We start from the raw sequence: 12,540 nt of genomic DNA, 5'->3' as shown, positions 1-12,540 counted from the left end.
ATTTATAGGTGAACTATTTCTTAAGGAAATGAGTTTTAAACTATGATTATTACACTGTTTCGATGGTCCACTTTAGATGCTCTACTAGTATCTAGTTCCCTTCCAATGCAGTGGTTTGTACATAATGCAGTCCCTCTCTTTATCATATAGGAAGATACAGTATGTTACATATGTTGACACAAACTTGAAAGTGGGAACTTGACTAACATTGAAACAAATTCAAGACAAATTGTTTCTTTTCACTTTTTTCATAATTGTTTAGAAACATATGGGGAAAAAGACAGAGGAGAGAGACTTAGTGTGGTTGCACGGCACCCTGTAATTTGGGTTTTTTATTCAAGTAAGTGGCCCAATACACTAAGTTAAAGGTTCCGAAAAGCAACGGGAAGGCTATTCTGGCAATCCTATCGATCTTGCTCACACTGTTGAAGGTCTTTTTTGCCTCGGGAGGTTTGGGTTTCGGCTCTTCCTTGGGCTCGGTTGGGGGAGGGGGGGCACTTTTAGCAATAGTTGCCAAACCAGGGTCTCTGGCAATGTTCGGAGCAAAAGCTGTTGCTGTTGCAGCAGTGTAGGTGTTGTTCTTTTTCAGCAATGACTCCTTCTTCTTCTTTTGCTGTAAAGGAGGTCAACAGGAAGTATGTCATCAGCTGTTACTACCACTGGTTATTGCTGTAAACCTAACTAGAGTATTTAAGATTCTTCTTCATATATTTATTATTTTTCTACTACGCCCTTTTTAAAGAAGTTAACCAAAAAAAAAGAAAAAGAAATTCTGTCATCAATAGAATGAACTTAGCACAAAAAGTAAAAGCAAAAACAACAACAACAAAACAAGTTCCATTCCAAGTCAGTGATTTTTATTTGAAGAACAGACATCTTTCTCATAATCATGAAAAAGTTCTAAGTATTAGAAAGTTTCAGAAATAATCATATTTTTCCACTCTGAAAAAGGCTTCCTTGTCTGTCAGTCACTTTGACATGGCATCGATGTGATGACACTAGGGGTCACACTCGGAAGCCCCAAACACCTCTGATACTTCAGAGAGGGCCAATGAAAATTGGCAAGTGGAATTTGCATGCACCGCTCCCCCGGACATACGGGTATAAAGTAGGCAGTGCACATCCACTCATTCAGATTTATTCTTTGGCCCTGGGCAGACAAATGCTCAGAAGACAAATGCTAATTTCAATTAATCTCTACAGGCTTTCCTGGGAAATTTACAGCACCAAACAGCGGTCTCACCACCCTATGCACGGATACGTGCAGTGAGAGTTTCCCCACGTGAGTGGGCACTTCAGCAAAAGAGAAGTTTCAGATCCCTAAAAGAGTGAAACGATGGCGGAGAGTGTCTTTTGAAAGTTGCATTTGCATTTGAGTTCTCATTTGGGGCTCTGGAAAAGGCCAGGCGATGTCCACTATGGTGGTCCAGGATCGCCATCTCTGGTTAAATCTTGCTGAAATGAGAGACATAGACAAAGTTAACTTTCTCTATATCCCCATCTCACAGTGTGGCCTCTTCAGCGACACTGTTGAGGACTATGCCCAACAGTTCTCAGCAGTCAAGAAGCAGACAAAGTCTATTAAACACATCTTGCCTCGGCACAACTCCAGCGCCACCTACAGGCTGCTGAGAGCATGCACCTCATCTGCCCTTCGCCAAGGGCATTTGCCTGTGGCTGCCATACCAACTCTGCCACAGCCTGAAGTGTAGAGCCTCCCGCTGAAAAGAGCTGCCGCCCATCCATCAGGTGACCACCAAGAACCTGAGGAAGGCTTCGAAACGTCCCTGAGACGGGCAACCCAGGGATGGCAGAGGCTGTTCTTTTCCAGGGAGCAGTGTGTAGCAGTTTGCTTCTTCCCTGGGTTGCACAGTTTGCGATATGAGCATGCCATACCTTGCCTCCTCATGTTCAACCGTGACCTACACAAATCCCCACTCTGGCCAGTACAACGTGTCACGGGGATGCACAGCTTCCTTACCCATCTCAGGCCAGTTGCAGTCAGGATACACGGAGCAAGGTTGGTGTCTATATGCACTCACAGTCACAGATCTGGTAGGCTATGCCTTTCGATGTGGCGGTCAATGTTCCGCTTCAGAAGTCTTGTGGCATGGTTGACACTTTCCCAACCCATCGCGCTGGCTCATCAGGACAATCAGACACAGCTATGCAATTCAGTTTTCCAGCCACCTACCCAGGTTCATTGACGTCCTATTTAACTCTGTGGCAGATAAAGAAGCTCATGTCCTGTGCGCAGAAATTGCAGTCCTCTTGGCGAAGATTTTAATAGATCCTGTCCCTCCAGCCGAGATGTGTTTCTACAACCCTTACTTAATTGTACCAAAGGGAAGCAGTGGGTTGAGACCAATCCTAGATGTACGTGTTCTAAATCAGGCCCTACACAGACTCCCGTTCAAGACATTGATGCAGAAACAGATTCTGACATGCGTTCACCTACAGGACTGGTTCACAGTGATAGACCTGAAGGAGGCGTACTTCCAGGTCTCGATTCTACCTCGACATAGACTTTCATTGAGGGTCAGGCATATCAGTGCAAGGTCCTCCATTTCAGGCTGTCCCTGTCATCTTGCTTCTTCACGAAAGTCGCAGAGGCTGCCCTTGGCCCATATTGACAACTGGCTAATCCTAATGTTTACATTCAGCCCTTGGACAGACCTTGCATTTCTATGGGCTGAGGTTCCCCTAGAACAAGTGTCCAGGTACGTTGTTGTCACAACAGTTGCCTCCAAGTCAGGCTGGGGTGCTGTATGCAATGTGTGCACAGCCTTGGGCTCTTGGATTGGCCCTTGACTGCCTAGCACATCAATTGAGTCAAGTTGCTGGCAGTATTGCTGACCCTGCAGAGGTTTAGGCTGTTGATCCAAGGTAAGCATGTATTGGTCTGGACGGACAACACAGTGACTATAACCCGTCAGGGCAGTTGCTCATGTCGCAACTCGCCCACCATCTCCACTGGAGTCAGCTACAGCTAAAATCACTGTGAGCCACTCATATTCCAAGCAAACTCAACTGCGCAGTGAACATGCTGTCACAAGAGTGGAGACTCCACCCCCAGGTGGTCCAGTTGATCTTGAGACGATTCAGCTTCCCAAGAATCCTCCCACTATTCCACTCCATGTCTGGCCCTTGGACGGGATGCTGAAGACTTAGAGCCCCCTCTACAAGGCGGGCATATGCCCTTAAGTAGAGTCTGTTTGCTAACTGGTGTGCTTGCTGAGGGGAAGACCGACAGAGATGCATAGTTGGGTCAGGACTTTCCTTCCTGCAGGAGAGGCTGAAGGGTCAGCTGTCCCCTTACACCTTTAAAGTGTATGTGGCTGCCATAGCAAATGTTATGTCACTAGGGAAGCATGACTTGATCATCAGGTTCCTTAGAGGCGCCAGGAGGTTGAATCCTCCAAGGCCATACCTTATTACCTTATCTCTCTGTAGTCTTGCTGGGCCTACAGAGAGCCCCCTTTTAGCCAGAAGGGTCAGTTGAGCAGGATACCCTGTCACTGAAGATTGCACTCCAGACTGTGCTTGACTCCATCGAGAGGATTAGGGACCTACAGGCATTCTTTGTCATTGCAATGTGCCTTGAGATCGGGTCACCATACTCTCACATGATCAAGAGACCCCGGTCAGGCTATGTGCCCAAAGTTCCCACTACCCCTTTTAGGGACCAAGTGGGGATCTTGCAAGTGCTGGCAAGAAACAAGGCCGACCCAGCCTTATCGTTGCTGTGTTCAGTACACTCCCTACACATTTATCCAGACCACATGCAGTGTGCCAGTTTCGTCCTGTGTGTTGACAGGTATGAGCAGGTAAAACTGCGGACAACTGGCAGGGTGTACCCCTTGCACAGAGCACATTTCCTCTCCCTGATGTGATAACAGTCCTACCGCAGGGACCTCCCACATGTGGTACTTCCCAGGAGGGAAGTCCATGTGATATGGTCTCCATAGTGTTTATTCTCCCTCATGGGAGGAAGAGTGCTTCCTCAGTGGTCTGGTCTTCAACAGCTGTAGATTTTTTTCCTTGAAAAAAAATACAAAATAAATAAAAAACAGAAAAGGTCAAAAGGAAATCCAGCACTTACTCCCATTGTAAGTACTTCCCTTTCGATGGTACAGATGACCACATGGCTTACATGGGGCACTGGGTAGGGTACATTGTCACAAGTGCACCTGTTACCAGCACACAGTGGTTTGCTGCATTGCCAGGACCTCGTAACTCAGCTAAATGTGTAGTTAAGAAATCTACCAGATAACTGAGCTAACTGGACCATGCAAAACAACCAAACTAGACTATGCAAAACGTCTCGGGTTACGAGTGTAACCCTTGTTCCCTGAGTAAGGGAACGAGACGCTACGTCGGATGACGTGATGGGAACCCTCTGTATTTTGTGTTCGTGAAGCACCTCTGTATCCAACCAATGAAAAGACGTGACGTCAGAGGCGGGTGACGTCACGGATCAGGAAGCTATAAAGCACACCTGAACACAAAGCACGCCAGCTTCTGTAGGTTGTCTGAAGCAAGCGCACCAGGTATGCGGGAGATACGGCCACGTGACGTAGCGTCTCGTTCCCTTACTCAGGGAACAAGGGTTACACTCGTAACCCGAGACGTTCCCTTTCGTGGGAACTATCGACGCTACGTCGGATGACGTGATGGGAACGCTATCCCAACTACGCCGTCTCTCCAAGTGCCTGGCTGCTATCTTGTAGCACCCTGGCCCCGGGAGTGATATTAAGATGAAGATTATAAAATCTGATGAAGGTGTGCTGGGATGACCATCCAGCCGCACCACAAATGTCGTCCATAGAGACACCAGACAGAAGAGCTCTGGACGCGGCCATACCTCTCGTGGAGTGAGCCCGCACCATCAAAGGACACGGCCGCCCCACCGTCTCATACGCAAGTGAGATGGCCTCGACCACCCACTTGCTCATCCGCTGTTTAGATGCTGGGCCCCCCTTCTTAGGGGACCCATAACACACAAACAATAGTTCTGTTTATCTCCACAGGGCAGCTCTGTGGACATATGCATCTAGTGCTCTTACAGGGCAAAGCAGATTCTTTCTTTCCTGATCCACATTTGTGAAAGGAGGTGGGCAGAAAGCCTCCAGTACAATGGGGCCTGGGACCCTCGTCGGAACCTTTGGAACATAGCCCGGCCTGGTATGTAGAAAGGCTTTCACCATACCAGGCGCGAACTCAAGACAGGATGGAGCGACTGACAGCGCTTGTAAATCACCAATTCTCTTCAGAGAAGAGACGGCCAAGAGAAAGATAGTTTTGAGTGTCAGGAACTTGTCTGACACCTCTTCTATTGGCTCGAAGGGAGCCTCAGCCAGCCCTTGGAGCACAATAGTGAGGTCCCAGGTCGGCGTCTTTGTGTGCACCACAGGCCTCAACCTGAGTGCACCACGGAGGAAGCGTACTACTAAGGGGTCTCGACCCAGTGAGGAGCCCCCTACAGGGATATGATGAGCCGAAATAGCGGCGACATATACTTTCAGCGTGGAAGGGGTTAAACCTTCCGAGAACTTTTCCTGAAGGAACCGAAGCACGTCTGAGACTGAGGAATGGACCGGGTCCAAATTATGCTGTTCACATCACAGAGAGAACACTTTCCATTTGTATACGTACAACTTCCTCTTGGAGGGAGCTCTGGAATGAAGGATGGTCTCCACAACCCACATTTCTGGGCAGGGATGGAGAATCGTGCCACCCACTTGAGACAGGAGATCCTGCCTGAGAGGAAGCTCCAAGGGAGAGCCGTGCAGTAGAGACATGTCTGAAAACCATATTCTGGTCGGCCAGTAAGGGGCCACCAATATTAGGTCGATCTTCTCCTGGCGAACCTTTTCCAGAACTCCCGGGAGCATTGAGACTGGGGGGAATGCATACAGACGTAGCCTCGGCCATGTCTGCAGCATGGCATCCAGCCCAGAGGTTCTGGGTGCTGAAGTGAGTACCACAGAGGGCACTGAGCTGACTCCTCTGTGGCAAAGAGATCGACTTGAGCTCGGCCAAAAGTTTTCCATATCAACTCCACCACCTCGGTGTGGAGTTTCCATTCCCCCGGTCTCGCGCCCTGCCTCGGGACCAACACACTCTTTTTGGAGTTTAGCCTCAGCCCAAGCCTCTTCATGTGCGACAGAACAACATCTCGATGTTGAACTGCCAATTGTTCTGTTTGAGCTAGTATCAACCAATCGTCGATATAGTTCAGCACGCGGATGCCCTGGAGTCTCAGCGGAGCCAGTGCTGCATCCACGCACTTCGTGAACGTGCGGGGTGAGAGGGATAGGCCGAACGGAAGAACCCTGTATTGGTAAGCTTCGCCCCCGAAAGCAAACCTGAGGAACTTCCTGTGTGAAGGATGGATGGATACATGAAAGTATGCGTCTTTCAGATCTATCGCTACAAACCAGTCCTCGGACCTGATCTGAGGGATGATCTGTCTGAGTGTAAGCATTTTGAACTTCAGCTTCTTTACAGATCGATTTAGCACACGTAAATCTATGATCGGACGCAACCCTCCATCCTTCTTCGGAACAATGAAGTAGCGGCTGTAAAAGCCCGACATTTTGCTGGGAGGGGAAACCCTTTCTATAGCCCCTTTTTGCAAAAGCGTCGTTACTTCTTGCTCCATCACCAGAGACTGCTCTGGGGTTACCACCGTGGGAAGCACCCCGTTGAACCTGGGCGGTCGTGAACCGAACTGAATTCTGTAGCCCTGTTCTGTCATGACCAGCACCCACTTTGAAACATTCGGGAGATTTTTCCACTCTTCCAAATATTCTACTAAGGGAACCAGACTCTCGAGACTGGTCTCTGGTGTTTTTTGAGCACTTTGCTCGTCCATCTGACGCGGCGCACCGGCAGACAGGCGAATCACGTGCTGACCGACCCTCCTCTGAGGATCGGTGGAGACCGCTGCGCCCTGACCCGATATCCGAATCCTCCCGGAGGGGGCTGCCCTCAAGAAATCCTGTGACACTAGTGTCTAGACTTCTTCTTTGAAGACTTCCGGGAGATAATGACGGTCCTCAGATCCGCCCTACCTCCGGAAGGCTTCACCTGTGCCGCCCGTCCCGGTCCCCAGGCACTGCGTGGGGGAGTACGGGAGGCGACACTGGCTTTTTGCTGCGCTCTGTGCGCGGATGTTGCTGAGGAGCTGGCTGTCGGCCGAGGCTGCTCCCACCCAGCAGCCTCGGGGGGATGAGCGCGGCGGGGAATAACTTTAGAAAACGCTGCCGTTTGTTTACGTGACTCCTGAAACCTGTCGACGACTGTTGACACTGCGTCGCCGAACAGGCCATCAGGAGACAGCGGCGCGTCCATGAGCGTATTCTTATCACGTTCCTTGATATCTGACAGATTCAACCATAGGTGCCTCTCCGTGGCCACCAGGGCTGCCATAGAACGGCCGATGGATTTGGCCATTTCCTTGGTGGCCCGGAGAGCTAAATCTGTGGCTTTACGCAACTCATGGATTGCCTCAAAGGACGCTTCCCCGCTCTGATCAATTTCCCCCAGCAGGTCGGCTTGATATGCCTGGAGGATAGACATTGTATGAAGGCATGCCGCCGCCTGACCTGCTGCCGAGTAAGCCTTGCCCACCAAGCTGGATGTAGTTTTCAGAGGCTTGGTGGGCAGCGCCGGAGTCTTAAGGGACGACGCGGTCTCAGGCGAGAGATGGCTCGCAAGCGTCTCCTCTACCCGAGGCATCGCCCCATAGCCATGATTTTTTAGGCCAACAATATTGCTGTACAGCGATGTCTGTGGGCTGTACAGCCGATACTGCATGGGTCTCTTCCACGACCTCGACACCTCGGCATGGAGGTCGGGAAAGAACGGGAGACCCCGGCGCTGAGGCAGTGACCGAGGGGGAAGAAAGCGTTCGTCCAGTTTACTTTTCACTCTGGACTCTGCTTTCTCCGCAGGCCATTCTATATTCAACTTTTCAACAGCCCTGGTCACTACCTCTAATAACTCCTCATAAGCCGGTAATGTTGATGGCGGTACATCATCGACACTCTCTACATCAACCTCCTCGGAGGAAGATATATTGAGCATCGGTGCCTCTCTTCGGGGGGAAGAAACCGCTACGCGTGCTTCCACCACCAAAGGAGAGACACTGGGTCTAGCGGGTAAGGGAAGCAATAAGGCAGGGCCCGTCTCTTCCCCCTCCGCTAGATCCATCTGTGAACCCCACGAGCGCAGCCTGCGCTGTGCCTCGGCAGCAGCGGGACCGGACCCATGGGGAACACTCGCCTCGGCGCCCTCCTCGAAGAGCGCTCGACGCGATTGCAGCACTCTGAGGGTGAGCCGCTCACAGTGCACACAGACAGCTCCCTCGAGAGCCGCCTGTGCGTGCTCAACCCCCAGGCATTTTACACACGTCGTGTGTATCCCCTTCCACAATGAAGCGTGGGCAGGGAGGAACACACTTCTTGAACTGCTGCTTTTCCGCCATAATATTTCTTTATATGTCTTTTTTTATTGTGCTTTGAAACTCTTGTCCTCGGACGAAGAGATCACTGTGTGAATATATCAGACAGACAAACAATAAATAAGACAAACGAGATACAGAGAGCGCTTGCTGAAGACAACAGAAGCTGGCGTGCTTTGTGTTCAGGTGTGCTTTATAGCTTCCTGATCCGTGACGTCACCCGCCTCTGACGTCACGTCTCTTCATTGGTTGGATACAGAGGTGCTTCACGAACACAAAATACAGAGGGTTCCCATCACGTCATCCGACGTAGCGTCGATAGTTCCCACGAAAGGGAACAAACTTTGATCCCCTTTGGATGGAACACAAGTAAAAGTGCTATGTTTTATTTATATGCACAAGCAAAAATTTTTTTTTTTTTGCAATAATGACGCATTTCCATCTATTACTCAAACAAATCTACTGTATGGTTTCACAAGAACAAAGGGCCAAATTTACTAAACAGGACAAATTAGCATTAGACTGCAATCCCATAAAAGCAATTGGTGTGGAAAGTTCTGCGGGTGATCTACTGACCATTCGCAGATTAAAGAACAAACACAGCCAGCTCATTTCCAATATGAGCAAAGCAATCTATCAAGAGCAGCACAAATTAGCGTAGGGGAGCCAATGATAATCAGCTGTGGGTGATCTACTAACTCAGGCACAGCAAATTAAAAATAACGTGGCTTGGCAAACAATATGTTTGGATAACGTCTTCATGTGTGTGTATATATATATATATATATATATATATATATATATATATATATATATATATATATATATATACACTTTTAGTGTATGGAACAACAACTTCAAAATATCATAAGAAACATAATAACGTGAGTGAGAAAATTATCACAGAATTTTCATTTTCTTTTTTTTTCAATAAACCAAGCTTTTAATGACATTTATGTCCATTCGTGTAAAAGTTTATTTTTTTTTCTTTTATTTGAAAACTGAAATGACTTTACCTTTTCTGGCACCACACTTTTCCCATCCCAGGCGTAACCCCTCTTTGTGAAGTAGTTAACCGTGGCAAACTCTATGAGAGCCGAGAAGACAAAGGCGTAACAAACAGCAATGAACCAGTCCATGGCTGTGGCATAGGCCACCTTGGGGAGAGAGTTTCTTGCGCTGATACTTAGGGTAGTCATGGTAAGGACAGTGGTCACTCCTGCAAGGAGAAAGCATATGGAAAGCGCCTGCATTAAGCAAGTATATGTCAGGGTTTTATCAGTCTGCTAGAAAACAAAATAGTGTTTACATGCTATTAGATTGATTGCCGGATTTGTTTGCTAGGTTAATACCTACCTACTTTGAGAATTGTATATGCACTTTGCTTTCTAAATTATGATATAATCTGTTATTACTTTTGGATGGAATTCTGCTTACAACATCTCTACATATTTATGTTAATTTCTTTAGTATTTTCTGTACAATGATCCACAAAGACTGCCATATTTCATATTTTGATTTATTTTCACACCAGTCTATTATTGGGATATCTATTACAAGATTGTGATATGCTCTTTTGATATATATTTCAGATTTACACATCCCTAAACGGAACATAAAAAACTGGTCACTTCATATGTCTGTATTTATTTATTTATAGAAAAATCTATAAATAATAACTAATTATAGAGAATCTGTGATGTGTTCATTCTCTTGAACATTTATTTAACTGACAAAAGTACAAAGAAAAAATGTGCAATGTTTTCACTGGCCAAATAAAACCGCTTTACAACATTAATTAATCTTAGTTTGTCACTTTATAAATTTACCTTTCCTAAACATTCAATGTTCATACCAGTCTGATATGGATACACTTAACTAGAGTGAAATACTGCCTTGCTTTAGTAGTAAATACTTCTTAGGAAACTTATATAACCCTGTTTCACTGATCAGGGAATGAGACACTGCATAACTGTTATACTCTGTTACTGCAATGATTTCCTTTATAGAAACATAGGGAGTGATGGTGGAGATGCATCCTTTTGAGGCACTGCTGACACAACACCTCAGAGGGTGTTTCTAGCATAATTAAACAATAATTTGGCATTATTGTATACAGACTTCAGAAATATGTCACACCTGGAGGTCACACTGGTTTCCACTGTGTCATTATCTGAAAACAATAGTTTCCTGTTTGTTGGATATAGCCTGATACATATTCTTAAACAAATAACTTTTTTCAAATAAGAATAATTTAATACAAAATACTTCTCTTTTTTATAGAAAATAATAATGAAAGATTATGCCAAACTACATTTTTTAATGATTTAAAAAAAAAAAAAAAAAAAAAAAAAAAAAATATATATATATATATATATATATATATATATATATATATATATATATATATATATATATATATATATATATATATATACCTTTTAATGGATGGCTCAACCAATCAATGGCGGTCAAAGTTAGTGTAAATAGTTTTTGTCAACAAAATAGGCTTATCACATATTTGACCCATTAGTAATTTTTCAATCAAAAGTGCATTTGTAGAATACAAGTTCACAAAACTGAGAAAACAAATGTAGTTTTGCAAGGCTGATGTAAAGTTAACCAGCAAGAACTAAGGCATAGACAGCTCTCAGATGCAACTTTTTTCTTTTTTTTTCTTTTGGTCTAACATGCAAACACTTGGGAATTCGGAGTGCCCAGTCAGGAGACCTAATGCAAGGGTAGTCCAACAAGCTGACAGAGGAACAAAATATTTTCTCTCTGATATGTATTATATAATACATTACACAGACACACAGAATCCTCCTGGCACAGTTTAAAACTTTGAATACTGTTGTGCTCACTCCCAAATTAAGGATTTATGCTTTTGCAGTTTGTAGGCTTCTTCTAAAAGAACTAACAATCAATGCATGCAACCTTTTAATAAAGTATTGAAAACCATTGAGAAAAATTAGGGACTTATTGACTTACTGACTACAAAAAAATTGACTATAACGTATTATTATAAATAAAGTAAACTTTTTCAAGACCAAATAAGAAATGGAAAGATGTTAATTTTTTGATGCAAAATTAGAGCAAGAACCCCAAACCCTGTTCCATCTGTTTAAACTGGCCGACCATATGACCACTGAATGTCTTTGGTGCAATTGTATTTTGTGTAACATGTATGAATTAAATTATGAGTAATGTGGGATCGGTGCTATTTCTGTGTGCTGTACATGGGTGCAAGCTATTAATGGCTTTCAAAAAGAGATAGAGACAATATCGAATCAAACTATGGTGGGGACATGTCCCATCCACCCCACATGCAAATGAAACCTAAGTACTCTACTAAAGAACTTTTTCCCCCTTTTATTTACCATTTAGTATTATTGTTAAAAAATAATAATTATATGAAGTTTTAAATAATTTTGCCATTGCTACATATACAGATACAACAGTACTTCGCTGTACACCCGTAATAATTATTCTTGTCAGCTTGTACTTTCCATAATGCTGCCTTCTAAGATACATTGTCTTGGCCAAATCTAATCTAAGGCAGCATCACAGGTATACTTCGCTGAGACGGAAATCCCAGAACGCACTGTAATGAGCTAAATAATGATGGATGAGGTCTTGGCAACATGCTAACACCAGACTCTTTGGAATCAATTGTAAGTTGAGTTTTTTGTGGGTTTTTTATGTCTCATGAGGTACACTGTTTTTGTAGTGCAAGGAGCTGCTGCCTGGGTAGATTATTCCAAATCAATAATTAATGAGATTCAATTTCATGTAGCTACCTAGACAGTAAAACAGCTCACTAGATTTGAAGATTTTGGAAAAAAGATGTTGAAGAGTTGGAGAATGCTGTAGAGTGGTGCTAACATTTAATGGTTAACTTGAACAATTTAGACACTCACCAAACACAGTCCTGGCAGGGACAGATTCCCTGTTTAGCCAGAAGGACACCTGGGACAGGATCACGGTCATGATACATGGCAAATACGTCTGGATGACAAAGTAACCAATCTTCCTTTTGAGATGGAAATGTGTTTTCATGACAACATACTCTC

The 12,540-nt window shown here is 45.2% G+C and overlaps 1 protein-coding gene across 1 annotated transcript in view; it reads right to left on the bottom strand.

Moving 5' to 3' along the window:
• Positions 1-295: 295 nt before the first annotated feature.
• The window catches only part of gabra1 (gamma-aminobutyric acid type A receptor subunit alpha1), a 30,706-nt gene continuing 18,461 nt past the window's right edge, over positions 296-12,540 (bottom strand). The window contains exons 7-9 of the mRNA XM_067377012.1: positions 12,388-12,540; positions 9,484-9,686; positions 296-613 (exon numbers count right to left, since the gene is read on the bottom strand). Coding sequence (XP_067233113.1) covers positions 296-613; positions 9,484-9,686; positions 12,388-12,540 — 674 coding nt within the window. The remainder of the gene's footprint in view (positions 614-9,483; positions 9,687-12,387) is intronic.

Source organism: Chanodichthys erythropterus, chromosome 22 (assembly GCF_024489055.1).
Source record: "Chanodichthys erythropterus isolate Z2021 chromosome 22, ASM2448905v1, whole genome shotgun sequence".
Classification (NCBI taxonomy): Eukaryota; Metazoa; Chordata; class Actinopteri; order Cypriniformes; family Xenocyprididae; genus Chanodichthys; species Chanodichthys erythropterus.
The sequence above is the reverse complement of the archived record's forward strand: the minus strand, read 5'-3'. Positions and strand labels throughout refer to the sequence as shown.